This window comes from Labrus bergylta, chromosome 18 (genome assembly GCF_963930695.1).
Source record: "Labrus bergylta chromosome 18, fLabBer1.1, whole genome shotgun sequence".
Taxonomy (NCBI): domain Eukaryota; kingdom Metazoa; phylum Chordata; class Actinopteri; order Labriformes; family Labridae; genus Labrus; species Labrus bergylta.
Window position 1 is genome coordinate 5,729,146 of NC_089212.1, and position 26,614 is coordinate 5,755,759.

General features: G+C 41.2%; 1 protein-coding gene across 1 annotated transcript; it reads right to left on the reverse strand.

Moving 5' to 3' along the window:
* Positions 1-6,438: 6,438 nt before the first annotated feature.
* Positions 6,439-25,187, reverse strand: LOC110000296 (myb-like protein X). The gene is made up of 5 exons (XM_065966461.1): positions 24,339-25,187; positions 16,669-20,756; positions 15,362-15,485; positions 13,162-14,052; positions 6,439-11,563 (listed from the first exon to the last, which is right to left on the reverse strand). Exons 2-5 carry the CDS (start codon positions 20,099-20,101, stop codon positions 11,002-11,004), a joined length of 5,010 nt encoding a protein of 1,669 aa, XP_065822533.1. The 5' UTR covers positions 20,102-20,756; positions 24,339-25,187; the 3' UTR covers positions 6,439-11,001.
* Positions 25,188-26,614: the final 1,427 nt, after the last annotated feature.

Sequence of the window (26,614 nt, forward strand, 5' to 3'; positions counted from 1 at the left end):
TTTTCAGTCCTTCCAGGATTTTGCAGGCTCTGTAATTGTCACAGTCTAAAATGCCTGATTTCGCAGCTGTTTTTTTTTTTTAATTTGCAATGCAAATTTGCGAATTTGCAGTCTCTCAAAATATATATTTTCTGTAGAGTGTATTGCCCCTTGTCAGGAACTGAACAAAAATGTGTCCCTCATTCATCATGCCCCTGTTACGTGATCCTTCATTAAAGTTTTTGGAGAGTGCAAAGACATAGCTCACCTTGATGTCTATTCAAGCTACACACAGATCAAGTAACCCCAAACTGTTGTTTTTTCCCATCATGAGAATTTTTTTTTACTCCTCATTTGCACATACTCGGCCACGGTCCGTCAGCGCCACTGTTCTGCTCCGTCGGATGGCGTGCGCCCTGTACACACATCACAGGAGAACTACAAGATCACGTGGGAATAAAGAGGAAACCTTTTGTCTTGAGGTAGAGGTTGCTTAGTTGTTCGTTTGGTGCCTGTTATTACATAATGTTGATAAAGTGATGGAAAATACATAAATACAAAAACATATTGTTTTATTCAGATATTGACTGGACGCTCCGTGCGTTTCTTTGTCTGACTTCCTGTCCGGGTCGATCCATTCTGTCCAGCTTGAAGCATGCTTGTTGTCAAAAATAGACTAGCAGCGTATTTGAATGAGGCAAAGAGAAGTGAAGCTGCTGGCACGCTCCGTAGACGGACCTTAGCGCTCGATGTGGACACAGGAGCATTGACTAAAGTGTGTGCAAATGGCGGCGTAGTAAATGTAAGTCACACCCGTTTATGAGACACAGTTTGTTTCTTGGAGTCTCCCAGAGGGAAGTAGATTTAAATTCTTACTGCGTGACGATTTCCATTTCGCTCAGCAAATTCCACAACCTGCACTTTCTTAGCGGCTGTGTGGCTCTTCTAGAACCATTTTCACCATGTGGAGTTTGTAATCCTGCTAGCTGCCAGTGGTGCAACACATCATAAATCTCACGCTTCAGATGGGATCATGAAAACCGTCTTTTAAAAAGGCTGAAATGTCTTCCTATTTGTACAGCAGGTGTCCATGACGCCCACATGCACTAATTAAATGCTGCCTTCTTTTCACTGAGACTCAGCACAGAGATCAGTAGGCGCAGCAGTGCATCTATTTTAAACAATGTTGATACATTTTCCATGGATCACATGCGGTCTGCGATGAACCATGGGGGGTGAGCCAAACGTATCACAGATCAGCTGTGATCCGTTTCACCACTATAGCTACCTGTACGGTTATGAGCTCTCACCCTAACATCGATAGTTGTGAAGCAGTGACCTACAGCCCATGACCAATTCGCTTAGAGTCGCAATTCCCATCTGCGCTGGTCACTTTTTGTCTTGAATTTAGTACTTTTGCACGTCTTGATATTGTATACTGGTGAATTCATTGTCTTCACGTGATGTCAAACACTTGTGGAAGCACCCACCTGGCCTGACAAAAAGGCTTCCTACTGCAGCACACAGCAGAGAGGTTGCTGGTCTCAGTGGCCCCCGACATGTTTTAACCAGTTTTATTCTGTATTTTTTTTAACATTAGAGAGCTAGCCAATTAGGAGAGAAGCTCAGGTTCTACGAAATCCCATCAGAGAAAGAAAACCCAGAGAGGAGGAGATTATTATTAAACGCTCCGTTGTTGCTTTAGGGAACAGGAGATGGACTTCTTCTAATCCTGCTATAAATGCTGTGGTACCTTAATTTAAATATAACTGTATTTTAACGAACATTACTGCCCATGAACACTGACTGAAAGTGACAGCCGACAGTGATTCTGATACTATATTGATAGCTAACATTTACTAGCTAATCTAAGCTAATTAGCTTCACCTATGCTTTGATGATGAATAATTTATTGCCTTGATTAGAAGCACTTTGGATTGCCTTGTTGCTGAAATGTGCAATTTAAATAAACTTGTCTTGCCTTACCTTCACTTCCCAAATAGCAGCCTTACTGACCCAGCCTGTTTGTTCTGGAAAGGACTTGAAGGTTTTAAGAGATTTAAATATTGTACAAGGTTAGGAATAAGGGTAACACGTGCCAAAACTTGCAGTTTATCTTCTCAGTTGATCTGTGGTTGTCAGGTGATGTAATAGTGTTGTTTTGAAGATATGGAAAATGAACAAGCCTGAGCTGCAGCTCTGCAGAGTGTTCAATGGTGGTGGCCACTTTATTCAACTATTTTTGTCCTCGCCATGTCACTTGACTGAAAACTATGAGTTGGTCACACAGGTATTATTGTATACTGTAGTACACAGCCTACTTTTAAGATGAAAAAATGTATGTGTCTAATACAACACATTGTAGGATCATTTGATGAATGTAACCATAAATTAAAAATGTGCAGCTCCGCCCCCCTACAGGAAGGCCGAAGGATGCGTATGAAAGCTTCTTGAACGATAAACGAACACATTTTTAACTTTACAAATAACCTTCATTTGCAAATGGATTAAACTATTTTTATTCATAAAGGGCCATTTACTTGTTAGTGTGAAAGCAGCTTGTCCAGAGGAACCTTTTTGTAGTGTTATTAAAAGAAAAAAGGCCCAATCAAGAAAGAGCTCAGAGTCTGAGTTACAAATTGGGGATGTCAGCTGGTTAGACAAGGAAAGGAAGTATAATGAAGAGACGGGATCGAACAGGGAAGTGTAGAAACTTCTGTCTTTGGAACTTTAACCATACAAGAATAAAAGTCAGGGTATCTCATCCTCCAGATTCAATCTTTAAACAACCCGGGCCATGGTACATGTAGATCCACTGTGGTTGGACCCACTATTATTTTTAGTCTGCTGTCAAGTAAAGCTTTAGTGTTGGATCCGGTACAAACTGTTTACATCTCGACCGTGTCGAATGAGTTGCTGTCAGGGGAGCGTGTCAATGTTCCCTCAGTATTACTGCAGCAATGAATACAAGGCTGCATATCCAAAACATAAAATACGATGGGGTTGGGGGAGGGGGGAGGGGGGTTGCAACAACATGCATTATAGAAGGGCCAGCCCTGATGCTGGGCAAATGTAGACCTGAGGGAACAAAGGGATGACCCTTAAAATAATCTGCACATCTTTCCATTGTCTCATTTGTGAGATTAAACTATAATCTAAAAGATAGTACTTATACGGCACCCCACTTAGAAAACACAGTGCCCAACAAATCTCGCCTGAGTTGGAAAAATAACAACTTCTGTGAATTTGAGTCTTTGCCCAATTTGTGTTTATGCACCGACTTTGTGCAGAAGATGCGGCATAAAAAAATTGTTTTTCTTTCGCTTTCGTTTTTCAATTCCTCTTGTCTAAAAAACACCTACAAAGAAGCTTTTATGAAAAAAACACGGAGGGTTAACAAGACTGCAGCATTGTTAAAAGTGTCATTTCACTGCAAGGCCTGGGTCGGTTATAATCCGCTGGTGAGTTTGTAATGAAAACACAAAAACTTTCTATGCTTATATTCATTTTTCTGAAAAGATGAGTCATGAAAATGATCAAAACTTGTAATTATCTTTCTCCAAGACATCCATTCAGTGCAGCTCATTGTGTTGCATTTTTAAAAGACCTTCTTTGCATTTCTCAAAGGAGTTATTGATGACGCACATCTTGCGGCTTTAAGGCATAATAGAGAGAAAATAGTGATCTCTACTTTGAGCTACATGTCTACAATCACCTCATTGTAGGAGAGCGATGAAAACGACAGCCTATGTGTTTATTTTTTACCCAAAAATCCAGTCTCCCATCTTTCTTTGAGTGCACTGATCCTCAAAGTTTGTTCAAATTGGTTCAAGAATTACAGTAAATCTGGTGGTATATTTTTACAGACTATGTGACAAACAGACTGTGTCATCTGGCCCAATAAATCTCCACAGTCCCCGCGGTGGCTGAAGAAGTGGCACATAGATAAAGTATTCATAAATGTAGTCTCTCTCTCTCTCTCTCTCTCTCTCTCTCTCTCTGGCCTTATTCTCAGTGCTCTAATTAATCAGCCCTAAATAGATGGACAGACCTACATTACTGACACAACTCCTTATTCAACATGTACTAATACACAGATGGTATCACAGGCTGCATGTAAGTGTGTGTGTGTGTGTGTGTGTGTGTGTGTGTGTGTGTGTGTGTGTGTGTGTGTGTGTGTGTGTGTGTGTGTGTGTGTGTGTGTGTGTGTGTGTGTGTGTGTGTGTGTGTGACTGAGAAATATACTGTTTTCATAAAGACACTCAGGAGAAGCTTTGGTAATAGTTCTTGTAACATAGGTTGGAAAATGTATTCTGGTCTTATGCCAAATCACCAGTGACACCAGTGCTTAACATCAGATTTTAAGTGTATGAATAAACTTGTTGGGAAACGAAGTTGGACTCCTGTCATTGGGATTGTTTTGGTTTGGTGTCGATACAAAAGTTAGCTGTTAGCATACAGCATTGGCTAAGTTGCCCCTCTTTTTTTCACAATTGCTCTGCAGGGTTAGCAATTTGACATATTACAAAACTTCCTCTACAGGCGTTAAACAACCACTGCTGAAAAAGGATCATTATAGTTTTTTGCACTAAATTCCTGAAGCTAACAAATAGACAACAGCGCTCAGTATTCATGATCAGTCGCTGTCACTAGCCACATAGTTTGCATGTGACTATCTTGCGATTGCCTGAATGATTATTTTTTAATCAATTTGTTCACTGAATGGCAAGTGGCAAAAATGCTATTTTACATTTTTCATTGCTAGCAGTTATCATTCACATGCAAAGTTAGCTGACTTCCTTCTATTTGTTCTCAGAAGTCTTTGTTTTGTTAGCTAGTTTATCACTAAACTCTCTCACAAACAAACAATGCTTTAAAGAGGTCATCAACGTTGTGCGCTTCAATCCTGCAGCCTTATGGTTGCCTCACACAAACAATTGTTAACATTATTTTAATGACCCAAAAAAACCTGTATGTATTTTAAAGTTAGCATACATATAGCAACATAGTTTGTTCTCAGAGGGCCTGTATTTATCCTCAGGCTTAAGACATCAACCATCGCACATCGCACTTATGTCCTTCAGCTAGGTAGCCGGTCATGTAGGTCAAGGCGGAATATTTTCCCTGTAAAACCTCATAATGCACGGAGGCAGAACGGATGGACGTCGAGAGGTAGTAACAGATATAACGGGGAGATGGTGACAACGTATGACGTCGGAGCCAGTGTTGGTACAAGAAGTGCTCTGTTGGTCTGATCTGCTCAGTGTCCTTCAACCGGTGTTTGTATGATGGTGTAGCACATTGTGATTGGCTGTATGTCGGAGAGAAAGATTGAACGAGGGAGATGTTATAACTCAAACACACAGCTTCAAAACTGGCTTAAAGTTGACATGACTGATTAGAGTCCCTGCCTGAACATATCTCAATGTTTATACCTACAGGTCGGCCGATAGTAAGCCTTTGTTCAACATGATTCACTCGTTAAACATCAAATGCACGCTGTGCTCTAACTTCTTCTTGTGTCCAAAACACATGACAGTTCACACCGGTTTTGACTGCTGTTGTATTTCATGGTAGAAATTCTCCATTCGATCATAGAATTCATCCACATTCTCAATCTGAAGACCCTCAAAAGCTACATCAATAACTTTTCAACGAACAGCCAATCACAGTGTGCTACAGAAGTACAGCCAATCATATTGTGTAACCTCACTAGCATTGGCGCCGGACCCCAAGCTGTTCTGACCACCCGACCTCATCTGGTACCTATGTACCAGATGTGCCTACCTAGGTACCTGTGTTTCTGCAACGCCATAGAGCAATTTAAAAACACACCAATTATACACATGCCGTGGATGCAATGTAAATAGTACAAAAGCAGAGTGTCAGTGGGGGTCGTTGCACAATTGCAATCTGAAAAGGCTGGTGAGTGCCAAAAAATAAATTCCCATTTCAAAGTAAGCAGTTAGCGTAAACATGCTACTGTAAATTAGCTGAGATTGCCTCTCTTTGTTCTGAAAGGCTCTGTACTGTTAGCTATTGCCATCTCATTATAGAATTTCCTCCTCAGATACTAAAATAACATGATTGCAAATAGGTTATCGTTGGCTTGCACTTCAATCCTGCGTCAGAAAAAATACAAAACTGCGCTTAACACTCAAAACCGGTCACCAATCCCCCGGTAACTAAGCTAACCCTGTGCGTATACTCTGCTGGAATATGACTTTCATGCAACGACTTTTTGGAAATAGTTGAAAGTGTTCCTAGTGAATATCTACCCCGACTAATTAAAACCCAATTTTGGGAAAGTTACAGAAACAGACATTTTTAATTGATATTGAAAAAGATTGTGGATGCTTTAAGGTGCTTATTAACATATCATTCTCTTTGGCTCATTACTTTTCTGAGTGTTAAGGTTAACAGGGTCAAAACAGTTGAACAACAAACAGGTTAGTCACATTACACCATCAAGTTTAGTCTTTATTTGTACATTAATGCGTTTCAACAAGGCTTGTGAATACAGCACACAATAAGATTTTACATAAATCATGAATTTCCACTTAAGAAAATCTCTCAGGTCTTAGTTCTTAATCACCACTAAGCTTCAACAGTGATCAGCGTTAACATGAACAGCAAAGTATTATGGCCTGGTATTACTGGATTTTTTGTTTTATTTTTTACAAAAGATGTGTACAGTAATTTTTCCTCAGTATGTCACAGTGAAACTAGATGTCTTACCACAGTTTGATGCGAGCAAATCAAAGATTTCTTTGATAAAAATGTACACTCACCTCATTTGGTCCAATTGGTGAACTTTAAAGTTTCATAACCTGGACATAAAAATCCTTCCAACAGACATGAAAAGCAGCAGGGTTTGAATATGTCATTATCCAATAGAAAGCATGTTTCAAGTGCTACACATAATAATGCCAATTGTATAATACATTGGAGAAAAAAATCCACACAGGTCACATTCAATAAACAGTTTCATGTAAAAAGCCTTTTTAGAGCCACTAGAGTCCGTGTGACGTCAAGGCGATGTGGACCAACTGACATTTAGTCCAGGTGGCTTTACAAATGCAGTGGCCTTTTCCCATTTCAAAGAAACAGCCAGCCTCAAACAGAGCTTTTCCATACATGATCAAAATTGGGATGCCATAGCTAGAATGATTTGATACAAGAAACATTGTCAACTGTGGAGCTGCAGGATACAAATTGGCTCCTTTTAACTTGATCTTCAGCCATTTTCATGCATTAAATCTTTAAAATACAAACAAAGAGATAAAATAAAAATACCTCTGTAAAAATTAGGTCTCTCATAACACATTCACCCGCTTCATTTCTTTATATTGCTCATATGTGAAATGTGGGTGGTATGTGTCCAAACTGCAGATTATCACACTGTGAGCTTGGCTACTTCCAAATACAGAGAGAAAATGAAGGCATGCAGCTGACAGAAAAAATCCATTTTATACTTTTAAATCCCAAATTGAAGTCTGGATGCCTCACATGGCTAGTTTCAGGTTCACTGTTTTACGATAATTAAATTAATATTAGAATGCTTTTTGCAGTTTTGCATTGTACACATTTTCTAGCCCAAAAAAGCAGTAAAGGGGTTAATAATTAAAGTTTAGCCCATGGCCACTGGAGTTCCTGACTTGTAATTGGCAGCAGGGTGTAGATTAACCATTGGTGATCAGATAAAGTATGGAGGTTTGGGCTGTGTTTAATAAGTGTTATTAAAGTCTTGATAAAAACAGACAGGCTTTGTCAAAGAGCTTGGAGCGAGTGTTATCTATGCAACCAAAAACTAAAAATGGTTAACGTAGCAATTGAATTAAAAAGATGGAAAATATAGTTTTTGATTCCTGATTAAAAAATAATCAAAAGTGGTGTACCATAGATGGAGAAAAAAAGTGTTATAATGAAATGGGGTCTTTTTGACTCATGGCTGGACTTAGATGCAACATCCAGGAGCGTGTCTGGAGGGTTGGCATGGGACACCTTGAAATCTGATTGGAAACCCCTGGTGCCACCCATAAAGCGTAAACTTAAATTGGCTTTTTGCTCCGTCAGATTGGGACTTATGGTGAAATCAACCTGCTCAGTCGCACAAGCTGCTAGTAACTTTTTTAACATTTCAGTATTGCACATTTTCTTTTGTTAGCACTTTTAATTCATCACTATGACATATTTAAATGTTTCCACTTTGTTGTGTTACATTTTAAAGTTAAAGTAGATATGATTAGTGGATACTGTCCATATGTGTGTGTGCAAACACATATTTCATGCAACCCCTGCATAAAGAGGGGTATTTTTACTCACCTACAGGTTGTGCTACATGTAATGGGCATGCTCAATTCATTTCATACTTATTTTTTTTTATTTCTATGTGAATTTTTAGAGAAAATGTAGTTAAAAAAGTACAATCATCAATTAATTCTGCCCATTTTTAGAGACAGGACGCTGGTTATTTGTAAATGGAATCCGTAAGCGTAACAGTTTTTTTCATATTACCAAAAACTGACAAAGGAAACCTGTAGATAGGTCGTGTTTTTCCAGCACAGGATTATTAGTATGGTTCTCCTTCCATGGGGGCTCCAAAGGGGTCCCAACAGCAAACTTGTGCTCACGTTCAACATTTTGATTGGCCGTGCCAAAAAGTCCCCTCAGCCCACTTTTTATACTTTGAGACTGCTGACTTTAGGTGCAAGTGGATATTAAATATCAAGAAAAGAAATGTTAAAAATAATAAGCATGGTTAAGAATAAAAAGCAGCCACCTCTGCTTGTCACTAATTCAGTCCTGATTAACATTCAACTCTGAAGACATTCTGACAATCCTGCAGCCCCTCAAAAATACAGACATGCTAATGGAGCACTTAATACCTCTGTGGATGTGCATGTAAATCAGTGTTCAAAAGAACCAGAAATAAATCAGTCGCTAAACCTGACAGGTGCATTTTCAGCCCTGCCAAATCCTGTTGGTTTTACATTGAGCCTCATTACCGAGAACAAGGACTGGCAGAGAATTTCACAGTTCATGTAAAACAGTTAAAGCTGCACAAGGCAACAGTTCTTATTTTGTAAATAAAAAACACAGCTTCACACCCCACTTATCTAAATCAAGAAATGGCCACGATAGATTCCAACCTCCAAATTCCAGTGGCATTACCTCCACTGTCAACACTTGTGACACACTAAGAGACATTGCCTTGAAGGTATCATAGCTCAAACAGTAACATGTCTACTTTGAAATTTAAGTGCAAGTTTAAAATAGCAACTTGCTTCGGAAGCAATTTGCCCGTCAGGCCATGACCTCCCACACAGCCCCCATAACCACACAAACCCTTATTGTGTTAGTGACAATAACTTGTTCACCTGCCATCTTTGACTCTGCAACATTTGTAAAAGGATGACAAATCCGATATCACTGTGCTCTCATTTAAAAGTGTAATGTGCATCACTTTTATCATCAGTAAATAATTACCACATTAATTGTAAGACATGTCTGTAATTAATCAACTGTGAGACCACTGCTGGGTTGATTGGCAGTTCAAACAGCCTGTGCACTGCATATTACAGTGTGTGCTATAACTGAGGATTTAAAGGGACATCTCCTGGTTTGTTTTCACTTTAAGCACAATCAGGGCTCAACCTGTCCTCATGCTGATCCTCTTCAGTAAAGATGCCACAGATGGGATTATGGGAGAGCTAAATCTTTAGAGAAAACACCAGCTCTAAAAATAACACTGGTGTGAGACAAAGGCTATCAATCATCTCAACAGTGGCCTCATTGTATAGAGTAATTGTACCTGATGATGATTTGATGTTTGAAAATGTTACACATATAACCTTTGAATGGGTGTAAGACTGTATTAACAAATAGTATTTGGCTGTATAAATAAAATTAAACCCAGCCGTTATTATGTACATCACCCAGGCAACACTTTCACATATGAAACATAGGATATAGCATATTGCTCGAATATTACATTCACAAATCTATCTCATAAATAAAACATTCACATGTTATTATTAACATCCCTCCATTATTTGTTCCGGTTTCCACATTCATTATATGTATAATTCGCTCTATAATTATCTCAAAGTTTAAAATATATTATTGACACACTGTTAAATACATTTTAAAGTTGGATGTGATTATAAAATACATTGTACACTGTAAAGTTTGACCTCTGTCAGTTTTTAAAATTAAGTTCTTAAAGTATATATATGTTTAAATAAAGAAGTAAGGTTTAGGGTTGGGTGTAAAAGAAAGGCATAACATTAAAAGTAAAGGTTATATGTTAGAAGGCCTGAGTCAAATTTACATTGTCGGGTCATTAAACATCAGCACATGTCGGAGATTGTCTCAAATTAGTTTCTCTAACTTTCTGACTACTTTCTGTCAAGTCCAACATGGTGGTACTGTTTAAATCCTTACGTCATAGCCAATTAAGAATGCCAATTACTTGAGTTCTGTTTTATTGTGAATTTGTTGTGTATAGTTGTGTATGTCCTGTAAGGTACATTCAATAATAATGATGATGTTTTTTTAAACTTAAAGAACTTGTCATATTTATAGTTAGAAATAGAATAAAGTGAGTGTGTAACTAGTAAATCAACCCTGCATTTCAAAATATGGCCAATGATAAAAACCAGACAGCATATCTTGCCTAAGTGTTCAAGCATAGGCCATTATTCCATATAATCTCAACCTGAAGTTGTCTGTTTAGCCTGAGTCTCATACTGTCTTAAAATGTATGAACAATGTTGATTAGACTGGTCTGTGAAAATGCAACGATAAACTAGTCTTACGCAGCCTTTAAAAGGTTGTAAAAAGGCAATGGCAGCAGCTTGATGAAAGATTCAAAAATCTACAGGCGAAAAAAGCTGTAGTGGTTCCAGCCATCAGTTTCTTTTTGATAAATTTAAGATCTTCTCTACCTTTGTGCAATCATCCGGGTTTCAGGCAATGAAAGCTCCTTCCAAGAAGATGAAAAAAAAAGTCCTTCACAAATCAACCAGAGGAGGATGAGGAGGGTGACGAGGATGAAGAAGATGAAGATGAAGGGGGAGGTCTATCGTCCCCACCAAATTCTGTGAACCTTGATGATGTCATTTCCTTGTCTTTCTCCTTTCTGCTCCCTGTGCAGACTGATCTCTGGGCTGGTTTAAACTGCCAAGTCACCTTAGACGTTGACGACTCAACTGTTGTCGACTGCCTCATTTGCGTAGTAACAGCCCTAGTTGCCCTGGGAATGGCTTGTGCCCCTGCCATGGTGGTGACCCCGGTAACCCTCTGTTCTTCCCCATTGTTGTTTCTGTCCTCTCCTGTGAAAACCTCACTCGGCACTTCGGGTTCTGGGGTGTCTCCTAACATGTCCCAGTCCGGTTCATTTGGCAGCCGTTTGGGTGGAGCTATGCCACCAGATTTGTTAGCAGCTGCAGAGATTCTTGAGGAGCGACTAGGATCAGAGTCCGACAAGTCTGAGTCCCAGTCACTATCCCCTGCCACCGATCCACAACCCAGCACTGACACATCAGCTGCGCCAGATTCTGAACTCTCTGAGTCTGACTCCCTGGAAAATTACAACAGAAAGAAACTGAGTTAAATATTGAACTAAGGAAATGTTGAAGTTTCAACAGCACCACAAAGTTTGTTGATTTGGGAATTAGACAATTTGAGCCCTGCAGTACTGTAAAGACAATCCATCCAATCATCCATCCATCCATCCATCCGTCCATCCATTTACTGCTTGACTTAGCCAGCACATCCAAGGGGGGCTTTACATACTTAGGTATGCCTTAACTGAGCATGGACTCAGAGTAGGCTTTTAAATTTACCTGATTTGGCCTCGTGAGCATTTATGTGGCCTAGAAATAGGCATACCTTATACAGTAAACATGGGTACTGCGTTGGTCCCGAGTAAGTATCCTTACTACCCATATTGACCCATTTTGGAGGCTCTCAAGGGTCCTTCATCAAGTCTTTTCGACTAACCCATGTGAGACCACTAATGCAATTTTGATCAAAATTGGCTAAGCCCAAGTTGGGTATTTCTTTGGGCCCTACCTGGGTGTACTGGCTGGGATCTTGGTCTGTGTTACACTGACTTGATGCGTTTTCCTCTAACAATGTCTTACAGCACTCCCTGGGGAATAAAGATAAGATTAGCAGCCCAGATGTTATATGTGATCACTTCATTGGGACATTCTCCCGGCTTGGTCCACCTTGAATTCATGGACAAGGGAAGTCAATGAGGCCTACTCATCAGGTGCCAATGTCAAACCTTTGGTCATTATTTCCTACCAGCAGCTGACATTGTTTCCAGCTTTAGTCAGTAGCGGCCGTCCCTGCTCGTACTAGCCTGGGCTCTGTCTCCATGTTTTCCCTTGTTTCTTTCCCCCAAACCCATTCAGCTCTCATACCTGTATGCTGCATTAGGACCCCCTTTGTCTAATCTCAAGGCCACAACACAACACAGCCACCTCCAATATGGAGGATTGAAACATTGGCCAAATGCATTCTTTGCATCTTACCATGCGCTGACCCAAGCTTCAACTGAATTGCATCAGCAATAATATGGATGCTGTACTGTATTGTCATGATGAAAAGGGAGATTAGCCTGACAGAGTTGTCAAATTTAGTGGCCATTCTACATTCCAACCATCCCCATTTGTTGCTAGTATTTTATTATGAACAAACAAAGCAAATTACTAGACTGATAGCCGGTGGTGGTGTCAACCCTATAGACAAGTGAGACACCATAAAGAAGCAGAAAGGCTGCTCTGTTGGGTTGAAAGTAACAATTTACACAAATAAAATTGAATTGAATTGAACTTGAGGTGGTCAGGAATCTGACTGGTAAGCCTCATGGACACCTCTGTATTGAGGTATTTCAGGCAAATCCATCTGGGATCAAATCAGGTGTAAGTATCTCTTCCCCCTTATGGGATTGGTACTCCACAGGGAGAGCTGGAAGACATGGCTAGAAAAAAAGATGTCTGGCCACGACAACCTTGCCCAAGATACGTAGAAATGAAAAATGGATGTATCGATAGATCAATAGGTAATTTACCAGAATTGTTTGAAATGCCTTTTTTTTATTTCTCTGACCCCACACCGAAATAATTTAAATGCACAAAAGCCACAATGACAAAAGAAAAATTGACATACCTGCCGCTGTACTGTGTGCTTCCTGCAGGGCCCAGTAGGAGGCATTGTGGAGCAGCAAGGTAGACAAAGCTGTCAGTGCAAAGAAAATCTCCTTCCTCTGGTTTTTGTGTTGTAAGGTGAGTTGGCTTGACATCCCCTTCTGTATTTGTCTGGTTCAAATTTGATTTCATGCTATCATAATGTTGCTGTACAATGTCTTTTTTTAAAACATGGGTGGGAACCTCTGTCACTTTGGTGACTTCACCACAGCCAGGTCTTGCAGACACAGCAAGGTAAACAAAGCTGTCTGATTGGACAAAAGGATCTATGTCACCACAGTCCAATCCAAAGGTTCTGATAGGCTTCTGATTAGGATCTAGCAGGTGTTTGATTTGTTGTTTTGAGGGAGATAAAGGGAGAGGTGTGTCTTCTCTCTTGAGGGTTACTTTTTTTCTGGATGGTATTTCTTCACTTAGAGGGGCATTAAAATTTGTGGAGACCTCACTGTGGCCATGGTTGAGTGGGGCCCTAATGATTGAAACAGTTCCTATCTTACCAACTCTCCTTCCGGTCTCTTCTTTGCTTTTCTCTTCCGCTCCCTCCATCTTTTTACGTCCTGGTTCTTCTCTTTCAGCATTGCCTTCAGTATCTTCCTGCAAGGAGGTGTTAAGGAGTGATGGGTAGCACCAATCTAGCTCTGCACTCTCCTCCCTCCCCCACTCCTTTAGACCTCCTTCATCACCGTATTTCTCCAGTGATGTATTACTGCTGCCTAAGTCAGAGCCACTGATTTGCTGGTCACTGTCAGAACCGGCCTCTTCCTGGCTCTGATTGGATAAGGACATGAAGATGCCACTGGAGTCGGACTCCAATGTTAGGTTAGAGTCTGGAGAGCTGTCCTCCTTAATGGAGCTAGAAAAGAAAGAAAATATAGTGAAATGACTGCTCCATACTCCCCATGAGATTGCTAAACTCCTGTGCCTTCCAATGCGCTATCTCTCTACCATTGATTACAAAGGATGCTGTTTATATTTGTCTTAAAGGCAGGGTTGGACATTTTGATATATTATGATACTGAAAGTAGCATTCCCTCAGTGCTGCGTCTACACCAACCCCCTCCCCCCCTGTGCTCCCTCAAAAGCCTAGCTCATCGCTTGCATTGTGTAGCAACTACGTAGTCTCATGTCTCATTCAGCAGTAAGGAAACAATAAACTTTATCATAACACATGTAAAAAAAAACTGACTATTTTACTACTCACAACATCCAACAACAAACTCACAGTATAAACTCTGTCATTGGTGACTCAGTGTGGGCTAGTCCACGCAAAGGGTAGAGAACGAGCAGGGAGGCGAGATGTTCATCAAATGGGTACCTCATGGCAGACATTGATCGAAGTTTTTACAGGCTGCTACAGATGACATGTATTATTAATTTCTGTCAGGACCATCAATTTTAACCAACATATTAAAAAGTGTATTTGGAGAAAATTACCAACCCTGCCTCTAACCTATCTTTATGATCAAGACCTAGATCTGTTAATGTCTCTAGAGCACTTCGATTTTGTGGCTTTTTCAAATGGTTGCTCGAAGGCATTTAAACTATTAAACAGCAATCAGTGAAGTGAACTTGCCTCCATTCAAAAAGCAGCTATTACCATTAATAAGTGAACACAGCCACTGTATGTACTTGGGTTGAAATACTGCTAAACATCCAAAGCATTTGAGATATTTATAAACATATTCGTTAAGTGTATTGGAATACAATGGATGCCATTCTCTTTCAAATTCAATTCATGGCAGAACAAAGAAAACACAGTGTTAGTTCTGAAACAAAGAATAACTTCTGTTTTATCAGTTATATTCTTCTTTAATGCACCGTGACACACTTCTCAACGTGTCCGTTCTAGTCCAAAATGAAGGCCTGGCACTCTGCTATTCTAGCAGTATGAGATGTTTATAAAATTGAGCAATAAAAAACAATGCTGACTCATCCATTTGTACACACAAACCTAATTAAAGCCCAAACTTTAGTAACATGTGCAAAAAGCCTTTATGTCTCTTTGATCTAATGGCATTGTGCACTCACAACCTCCTCTAAACATAGTTTGATCAGATATGTATTCCCATGTAAATAAACCATCAGTGACCCAAAAGGCATGTCTAGATTTAGTGCAGAAAAGTTCTGAATCAGGGCAATCACAAATTCTTTGATAAAATTACCTTGTAACAACAGTGGAGTTCCCAGCAGATTTGGTTGACCAGTCAGCAGGATGTCTGTCTGTGTCTGTAGCAGGTGAGGCCATCGTGCTCAGCTCCAAACTGACCTGCGATCTACTCGCAACCCCTAGAAAAAAGAGCAGATTTCAGATAATTAAGAGAGAAACAGAGAATATAAGATCATCATTCATCCACATCCTTGTCGAGCTTAGGTGTATTTAACCACTGCAGAGAGATCAACATTTTCAATCATCTAATGATGTTGTTAACTTGTTCATTGTCAACAGGAGAATAATTGTCAGACATGGGTTTTGTAGTGGGAGTTTTCCAATAGTACTGTAACCAACGATTACTCAATCGAAGTAATAGTATAGACATTGGGTAGAGCTGACGTATGAAATGCAAACAGCAAGCACCATGACTTAGAAAATCAATCAAATCAGACTCAATCAAAACTTATCTGCAAGTCCAAATACCATCTTAATAAAACTGGTACTCTGTTGGTGCTGCAGAGGCATTTCAGATTCCTCAACATTGAGTAATGGCCCTGAGTCTACCTTCCTCCTTGGTCAAGTTCATGTTTCATCCACCCCCAATCCCTGCTACACTGACCTACATGTATCAGGCAGTTGTATAGTCATCCAGGACGCTTGACATACAAAAAACTAGAAATTAAAAGCTAAAATGTCTTAATTTTGAAACAAAAATGTATCCATCTGAAAAAATATAACCATGATGTAAATATCATGAACAGCTGAACAAAAACAAAGCACACATGTTTTCCACTGCTAGCAAAGCATGGCACATTTTGTGAGAGGAGTTCCAGATAAATACAAGGCTGAAAATGAATCTACACCAAGCATCACACATTTGGAAGTTTCATGTCATGGTTTCACATTTAGTTGCTTCCTCTTTAAAAGGGGTTAGTTAGTTTTTTCAGTTACACACTAAACTAATATTCTGTAGTTTTTGTAGACAATGTTTGAGATCAATTATATGTCAATATAAATATGTTCATATACAAGTTGATGTAATTGTTGATGGGTGGGTTGGGGGGGGCTTGACAGTATTTATAGATTATAATATCTACCAAAGGGAAGTCCAGCAGAAAAAGTTCCACCACTGCTCTAAGACAAGATGTCCAATTGTCTAAGGATTGGGATAGTATTATGCTAAGGATGCAGCTGTCATAGGTCGAGTAGAAGTTTCATGACAATCTTTTTATGACATGCTCCAACAATCATTTAAGTGTTACGCATTAATTAAAAACATAAATAACAAAAAAACACATCAATAAAATGTATTTCTACCTGTAAATGCAGGGACTTTCTCCCTCTGTGGCCCAGGATGTGTTTGGTACATGTCAGCTCGTTCCCTCTGTGGCTCCAGAAGTGTTTGGTATTCATCCTGAGTGTCCCGCTGGGGCTGAGACAGGTCTAGGTGCTCCAGGTCAGAGTCCAGCTCCCTAGCTCTCCTTTCTATCTCCGTCAGGCTGAGCTCTGAGGCTGCCGAGGAGGGGGGATGCGAGCCCCCAAAGCCAATTGGGGGCCGGAGGAGAGGCCAACGCTGCAGGGATCCTGAGAAAGAGTCTGTATCTCCTTCTCCTGCTGCCGCTTCCCCTTTATCCCAGCCTTCATCCCACAACGTGGTGACCATCTCAAGGACATCATCCCAGCCCTCCATCCCTTCCTCTCCTTCTCCTCCTTCCATTTCACCATATTCTTTTTTTATTTGAGCTACTTCCAACTCTTGACCATGCTTGTCTTGTATTCCACCCTTGATCTTCATTTCACTGTCCTCTATCTTTTCAAGCTGTATTTCTACAACCTTTTCCTTTTTCATGTCTTCTTTTTTGTTTTCTTTCCCTTCCCCTTTTCTTTCTGACTTTGGTTGTTTGGTGTCCTTCCCCAACCCCTCACTGACAGCAACCCTTTCTTTCTCCCTACCCACCTTCTCCTCCTTTGAGCCTCTTTCTTCTTTTCTTTCCTCTTCCCTGATCTCTTCTTTACTCTTTCTCTCCTCCCTCTCAGCCTTCTCTTTACTCTGCTCTGCTTTTTTCTCCTTGCTCCTGGATCTCTTTGCTTCTTCCAGCTCTCTGCAGACTCGCCAGTGCTCCAAGTTCTGCTCTTTCAGGGAAGCCCTGCCCACCAAATTGGCTCCAAGTCCAAGATCTGCATGGGAAGGCTCTTTAAGTGAGCATCGTCCCACCATACTTGTTGAATTTATACAGGTTGTTAGTGGGTTTTCTGAGAAGTGGCCAGTACGGGGGTGAAGGTGACCATGTGGGCGCCTCTTCTCCAATGCTGAGAGGACTGAGGGGAGTGGGGGCAGAATAGGGAGGTTGTGAAGTGCCCCACCCTGCCGAACAGTCCTCTTCCTGACCATAATGCGCCGTGGCCATGTGGACTCAATACCTTCAGGGGGGCCTGCTGACTCAAGATCTCCAAGCCCCCTGCTCAGCCGAGGACTTGCAACAACACCTGGTCGTAGCCCTGTGGCAGTGCCAGGTCGAGTCCTGGAGCTGGACTTGGATGACTTGGACTTCTGGGATCTGGAACTTTTCTCTACATGGCTAGATTCAGTGTTTTCAGAATCTAAAGACATTTTCTCTGCCTGATCAGCAGAGGTAGTGTCAGTTTTATCACCAGCAATGTCTTTAATCTGTGCTTTATCTGTTTTCTGGTTGCTGTTCTGGCTTTCACTGACAACTCCAATCTCACCTTTAGTCCCTGTGTCAGTACTAACTCTATTTTCTTTCACTGCCTCAGGCTGAGATGGGGGAGAAATCTTTACATCTGTCTCAACTTTAGCCTCTATTTTGGACTCTGGTGCTGAAACAATCTCTTTATTAACTTTAGCTACACATACAGCTTCACTTCCAGTTCTGTGCTCAACTTTTTGTGAACTAGCTTTTTCCTCAACCTTAACTGTCTCCACCTCTGGTTTCATCCCTGGACCTGGTCCAGTTCCCATGTCAATTTTATCTCTAGGCACAACCTTGTTGTCATGGTCTATCACAGTTGGAGGTACAACCTCAGAAATATATTCTGGTTTAGTCGCGATCCTTCCATTATTTTCTCCACCCCTTGTCCCTCCCCTGTGAGACTCCCTGTTTACAGCCGGAGCTGTCTTTTCTATCTCCATCCCAGACTGTACCTTACCTTCTAACTCACGTCCCCCTGGTCTTGTTTTTACCTGGGAGCCCATTCTTGTTTCAGAAGCATGTTTATTGCTAGCCCTAGATCCATTGTCATATTTGTTCCAACTTTCAGCTCTATGGTGTTCTTGTATTGAAGCCCTTACATCAGCCTCTGGCATGTTTCCAGATCCAACTTCACCTACTAACCTGGGCCCACATCCAGATTTGCTGTCCACTAAAACCAAACCAACATTCCCATTGTCATATTTAGAAACCATACCCCCACTTATACTGTCATGACCAACCTTTGACCCGGCTCTATTCCTACCCACAGCGCAGGTGCCCATTCTGGGGGCATTGGGGGAAGGGGAGGGTGAAGGTGAGGGCTGGGGGAGCAACAGGGGTGTTGTGTCTAAACCGTGGTCAGGTTCTAAAAACACAGAGTCTCTTTCGGAGCGAAGAGGAACTGGTCGTCCATATCCAAAGGTCCCAAATGTGGATGTTTCTCTCCTCTCTCTTTCTCTCGCCCTCTCCCTCTCCAGCCTCCCTCTCTCCCTTTCTCTTTCCCACTCTCGCTGGGCCCACCCCCGCTCCATCTCCCTTTCTCTCTCCCTCTCCCACTCTCTTTCTCGCTCACTCATCGCTCGCCCCCATCCTCCTGCTCGTTCCCTCAGGTCCTGCTCGAGGTCATGAGCTGACAGTTGGACTAGTGGGGATCGGTAAGGGGATCTTCGGAGTTCCTGGGGTGGTGACAGCCTGAGGCTTTGGGTTTGGGAGTAATGCCTTGGCTGAACAACCTGGGGCGGGGAGCAGCGCAAACTCTGAGTCTGACTGGGGCGAGGTTTGGCAGGGGAGAAAAAGACTGGTGTATGGTAGCCTGAAGAAAGAGGTGAGCCAGAAAAGGGAGAAATTAGAGGGGAGGTAAGAGAGGAGGATTGGCCCCCAGTGGGAGGGTAGTGCCCTGGATTTAGATATCCACCTCCTCTGTCCATCATTTCAGATGTAGTAATCTCCATACACTCCAGGTGTTTTGGAGGTGTTAACACTTTCCAGGATTGTCGGCCATCTCTGCTATTTGTGCTGTCTCCATGGTGATAGTGGTGGTGATGGTGTTGTTTCTTGGACGAGGAGGAGGACACTCCCGGCGCTGAGAAAGAGGACACAGAGGGAGAAACTGAGCGGTTGTAATGTCCTGGAGAATGGCAGCCACCAACATCAGCCTCCTGTCCCGCAAGCTTTAATGAATCATAGATTACTCTTTCGTCCAGTCGGCGCACAAAGGAGGGGTTCGGAGTTAAAGAGCGAGGCTGGGGATCAAACATGTCAGCTTGAGGCCTGCCAACCCTCAAGGAGCCGCTTGCAGAGTAGCTAAAATTCCCCTCACAGTCTCTCCTTACGGACCCTCCAGGGTGATGGTGATGGCTGTCAATTTGTTGATTGATGCACATGGTATCATAGATGGACCTTTGGGGTATGTAGCCATCTCCGTAGCCCCCATCCACTCCCCCAGGTCGTCCTCCCACTCCCCCATCCCTAGCTCCATGCTTCTCCAGGCAGCAGGAGCTCTTCCTGAAACACCCGGGACGGCTAAGAGGCTTGCCCATGATTGGTCGGATGGCTGATGGGAGGGGTTGGTGGGAGGCACGGTTGCAGTTTGAAGAGTGAATCGTGAAGTCGTTAATTGCCCTAATTCTGAAAAATGTTGCTCACATAAGACATTTTGGTATGTGCAAGGTGCATGAAAGCAGATTTTGGGAGGGCCATGGCAAGTGAAACAAATAGAGAAATATCAAATTTGTGCTTCTTTTCCGTTAAAATTCTGAAGCTTATTCCTTCTGTTTAAGCTTTTGATCAATGTATGCTGCGAAACCATCTGCCTGTCAAAAGATCCAAGGCACATAACAAAGCCAGCAATATAATGTCCAAATAAAAATTGGAAATTGATTCCTTCTTCCGAAAATATTCCAAAAAGATTTTGCAGAAAAACAGCAAAAAGAGTCCAGTTTTTATGTCCACAGGGTTTCTGTTCTTAGCTCATCTTCTCCCACTCTCTTCTCAGCATGACTGCATTCGTATTTATTCTGCTTGTTTATTGTTCTGGCTGTCTTTTCAGAGCCAATTAAGTCTTTATCCAGTGGAGCGTTAGTCAGTCAGACACAGAGCGACAGAAAGACCAAGCACAGTTGATGGAGGATTGATTCCAGTGAAAGCTTCTCCTCTCATTCTGGCAATTGTAATTGGTTGATTAGTGTCGTAGGCCTGTGGAAAACAAAGCAAAAGACAACAAGATTTGAATAGATCACAGCTTGAAAAGTGTCTTCAAGATGATACAATTGAGTGGCTATTAGCATATTCAGTAAAAAGAAATGACAATCAGTGATATTCTTGCATGTCCAATAAAATGGGCAAAAGCAGTATACTTGCTTAGAACCAATCAATTTGCAAATCAGTTGTAATATGCCTTCTGTTGCTCTCATATTAGATTTTTTTTTATCTGGCAAAACTAACCCTGCTTTGTTCTTAATAGTTATTTTAAAATAAAATAAAAAGCAGTTTCAAATTGTATGGAACTTGACCAATATCAGGAAGTAAGTGTCAGGATATCTCGGCCTGGATTTTGATTGGACATTTTATCTGTTAATAGAAGTGCAAAGCTAAATTGCCCGGAGTGCATGTTACATTTCAATCTAGCAGTGCCTGAAGAGCACTTTGCAATCAACTAAGAAGAAAAGCTGCCCATAGCTGTCTAAAAAGTATCAAACCATTTCCTTAGTTTATTGATTTGAACATCAGAATCACTTATGCAGTCATCAAGGCACCAACCCATGAATCTTGATCCATCACTGCGTTATCAATGGTGCTGCGAAGAGCAGCCTTGAGCCAAGATTAGGGGAGGATGGACTTGGAATGAAAAGATGCTTTTGTCTGTATATAAGAAATTTACCTTGTTTTTTAGGTATGCACTACTGAAAATGTCCAGAGAATTTCAGGAAGACTGCCCCTGAAATCCTCCTGAACAGGTTGTTTACACATGCACGTCACAGTGGGAGACTACCCCTGTTGGACGGGAGAGGGGGGCGGTTAAAGTTGTGACATAAAAAGAACAACGGAGAAGTGGTGGCCGAAGCAACTGAGTCTGCTATACAACACTATAATGAGAATATTTACCTCATTATAGCGAGGTAAATGCTATGTATAGTTGACTGAATCTCAATATCATCAAAGAAGCGGAGTAGAATATTCTGGCAAACTTGTACGGAGATCACAAAGGTCGCGTGCATACAGTCTATAGTTGTGCACTAATCGTTGGGAATTAACGTCATTACCCCCTCCCACCTGATCAAAGTGAATTCTCCTGATAACATCATGTTGCCTTCTTACATCAGCTCACTCTGACTTCCTTTCAGAACAAATACCAGGGAGCTGGCAGGAGAAACTAGATGAAGTCAGAGTGAAAAAAAATTGTCTGTTTGCGTTCACACATGCAGCTAATCCTGAAAACTTCAGTTTTGTGCAAGTATGAACAAGGCTTGAGTTGCACAAGTTGGGCAAATGCAAAAGTGCCTTAAACCTGCATTCTGTCTAATTGCCAGTAGGGGGAAAGTTTTCCAAAAAACGAGACAGAGGGCAAAATAACCAAACGTCTGAGTACTCTAAGTCGATTATAACCTCAGTAAATATTTTCCTCATGATTTCATGGTCTCAATTTCTCATAATATGTTTTCTTCAATGCCCTTTGATGTAGGCTACATTTAGTGAAATTTGGTCCCATTTAGAGTTAAATTTACAATAAGAAATAACTGTTCTAAAGAATGTAGAAGTTGTTAACACAAAACCTTGTTAGGTCAGATACAAGGCAACTAAAAATATGGTCTCTTTTGCCTCTAAAACAATTAGATGGTGACTGCAGAGGTCTAGTGTATGTTCTGAACCCTCTTTGTCTCTGGTTTCTCACCTGGTATTTATTTTCTTACTTAAAAACATTTTCAGGGTGAATGCGATGGACAAAAACTTTCCCATGCTCAGACTGAATGCTGAGCTTGGATAATCTTCAACTAATAACACATAATATATCACATTGAACATTAAGGTCTCTGAGGATTGGTTAGACATTAAGTTTAATGCTAAGGCCTTTGTTACTCCATTTGATCAGTTGTATAGTCGTTGTATGATATGGCATAGACCAACAAACTTTACAAACCAAAGGGTGAAGGGTAAAAATGTCCTTGATTATTTTGGTAGACATTTTCTTCCATTGGACATGATAAAGCTGAGCTAAAAACTGTTAACTTGTTTTTGGTTAGTCTCTGAGGTCAATTTTGTAGAAGTTTTTTGTGAGAAAATTTGCCAACTGTCTTCAAAATCTCAAGGGTGAAAATCTATTCAACGCATAAACAACAAGTGTTGTTTTTGCATAACTTACTGTTTCTCTAAAGATGTACTAAACCTAGACTGAAACCTTTGATGGATATACTAGAACAAACTAACATCAACAGTCTTTGTAGCCTCAAATCACAACCCTGAAACTTTAAGAAGATAAGACAAAAATTATAAAATCCTTGTGATTGCTTTAAGAACTTTCCCCACTGGTATTTGACATCAAGGTTGATACTGAAAACCTTTTAGGTGCATTTTGTTGGAGTTATGTTTAAGAAAACACAAACAGTTCTGACAACCCAGAAGAGATCAAGAAACAGGGCTGAAAATAATTGGATTTTGTGTTTCTAAGAACTTCACGTTTCTTCCCCAAAGGATGTGCCAAACACAATATGAATGCTGTGACCCTTGTTGGTAAAAAATGTTAGGACAATTTTTAAGACGTTAGATATTAGGTTGAATCAAACATTTTTCACTGCCTTGTTAGAAAATTACTCCTACAGCAATGAAAGCCTTTTTGTAAACCTTTCCTCACTGGCTTGTCTCCAAGACAACTACTGCAGCCTGTGTTGGTCAATTTTGTGAAATTCTCATCTTAAAACATCCCGACAGCTCTGACAATCAAAGGGGGAAAGCCAAGACAACAAAAGTTAAAAACAATCAAACGACTCCGAGTGGGATTTCGAAGTTGGAGAGATGTTAATGCGACAGCCTGCACCAAGCAGCCTTAAAGCCCCATGCAAATGTGCTGCCAAAAATAAAGTCAAGATGACGTCAACTTTCCATCAAAGCTGTTCCCTCTGTCAATATGAGAAATGACAAGCGGAATCTGTCAACTTCATCACGCAGAATGACATTTTGGGAATTCGGTCCGATGTTGTCGTTGCTGCTAGCTGGCTTGGAAATTCCAACTTTGTGGGAGGCAACAGCAGTATGATGATGAGCTCTGGAGGTTGGCTTACATAAAGTCACGATTAACGAAAAAAGGGACGTTTAAGACCAATTATGAACCCAGAAGAGACAAAGAGAGATCTAGTAACCTCAGGATGACACTTGAACCAGTTCAGAGGGTAGGAAAAGTTACAAGACTAATCAATCACTGATGCAAAAACTCCATTTAGACTTATTTCAACCCAAACAGACAAGAGCAGATTGACATGCACATATTGAAAAAAAACATCCTGACAAAGCTTTTAACATAGATATCTGTTTGAACTGTAACATTAAGGAGTCCGAATTGACTAATTTGCATCTATTAGTGATGCCTTCCCCGCAAATTAGTCAAGCTCCATCAAAGGAGCCTATTGATAGTTGAAATCCAACCCTGGTCTCTCTATCTCTTCATCTTTTCAGCATGCCTTCATTCTTAAGCATCCTCTCTCCCCCTCTCTCTCTCTCTCTCTTTTTCATCAATGCTGCCGCCACCTGCTCTATTTTCTCCCGATCAATAGAAAAAGCCAGAACCTTATCAACATGGTCACAGTCATTTAGAGGCATCAGTCAATCCCGTCCGTCGATCTCAGTCCCATCCTGGTTACGTCTTGTCATTCAGCTTCAAATCAGCATCATTTGTTTTTCTTACCGGCATCTCTCTCTCTCTCTCTCTCTCTCTCTCTCTCTCTCTCTCTCTCCCTCTTTATCTCTGCCGTTTTTCTCTTTTTCTCTCTCTCTCTCCCCCTCTTTCTCTCTCCCTCCGCTGTGAATCATGCCTTCTGTCAGAGGAAGGTTTTTTTGACAAGCGCTCTCCCTGCCAACCAACACACCAACGCAAACCCTCCTCCTCCTCCTCCTCCTCCTCTTCCTCTCTCTCCCTCTCTCTCTCTCCCGTGTAGCTTTTCTTCATCTCAATTCAGCCTCGCTCTACCCCTCGCTCTCTCCCTCCCATTTACACTCCACACAGCTTCAGGGCTTTAAGAGCTTTGGAGCTGCACAGAGACCAACTTCTCCTCTCCAGTTGCCTTCTCGTTTCCTCTCTTCCTCTATCTCATCTCTCACTATTGTTATCCCTCTATTTCCCTCTCTTGTCACCTTCACTCATTCCCTTCTAGATTTAGTTTGACCTGAGTTAGTTACTCTCGGGAAATCATCGCCGTCAGTCATTTTAGAAATGAGGTAACGAAGGTGAAGACGAATGAAGGAAGGACAGATCTATCTATCTATCTATCTATCTATCTATCTATCTATCTATCTATCTATCTATCTATCTATCTATCTATCAAACTATCTATCTACTGTAGCCATCTATCTATCCCACATATCTACGTTTTCAGTCTCCCACACACTCTTTTCTTCTCTGGCTCTCTCCATCCCTCTTGTAGCCCTCTCAGTTTGCCCTCTACCTCCCACTCTTCACCTCACCGTTAATGTAACATGCATCACTGTGGAGGCAGCAGGGAGAGTGAGAGAGAGAGAGAAAGAGAGCGAGAAAGCAACAATGGGTACTCATTCGTACTGTACAGTGCAATTTGAACGCATCATCATCATTAGTAACATCATTTGACCACTAAGGGCTGTGTGGAAAAAAACGGCAGCTATTTCTGATCATTAGGAGACGCTATTATAATGATATCACATTGTACTTTTGTCTTTTGTGTTAGTGATGTAACAGCTTCCTCTTACCAAACAATCCTAGAAATGAATCCTCTGATGAACAGACTGTCTTTCTTGTGAGGACTAAATGGAAAAGGAAAGAACAGGATACTGTAGTTAGCTCAGGCAGCAGCAGCAGCAGCCACCATGTTTGGGCAAGAAAATCGAGAGCCACCTACAGAAACACAAACTTCATCCAAATCAGAAAAGTAGATGTCACCATGCTGCCCACATGGTTTGATTGACAAACTGAGGGATTGACCTCTTGGAATCCAATGATACATGGGAATAAACAGCATGAGAGACGGCATGCCTCTGCTAAAGCTTAAGAATCCTTTGAATATATTCATTATGTCATGGATAATGTAAAGTAATCAGGTTGTTATAGCGGAATAAAAAACCCCAACAAGACCCCAAAGCGATGGGGAACTGTTATGGTCTTGTCTCACCCTAAAGGTGAGAACATGTGATGAAGTTACAGTTCCCTGATTTCCTCAAATAGAGTCGAGTTTTCAATTTAGTAAAATCACTGAACATCCATATGGTTCAATGATAAATTCAGGAAGCGACAACCTCCAATGAGGAGGTGCAACAAAAACTGCAGCTCCTGGAGTATCCACTTGAGGTTGCCTGCAAAAGCCACGGACTCCCACCTATAGGTCCCACATTAACTTGTTTATTTGAAAATGTTATGTAAAATACACTTTACCATGTTTTTCTAACATGAATATGTGTCCCTAGTCTGTCTACAAACCCCCCAATGATGAGAAAAGTCCATCCTCTTCGTCTTTAGCCTGCTCCACTTTTCAGAAAATGTGTGCTCAAACAGGCTGTTTGGAGATTTTCCCTTCATGACATCACAAAGGGCAGTAACCCCTCCCCCAGGTGGGTGACACTCTCACAGCTAGGTGTTTGTTCTGCCCTCTGAGTCTGCCTTCTCACCGTAAACAATCGGGCATGGAGCGAGAAAGCCAAAGCTACCCCAGACCTTACAGAGAGAGGCATAGTCAGAAACAGCTGATTCTCATTTAAAGATATGGCTACAAAACAAAGCTCCTAGAGTCGTCCATGTTGCTTGACCAACCTGTTGCCAACTCGTTACTGGAACGCGGTAAACTCAAAAACAAAAACAAAAACAATACAAAATATTT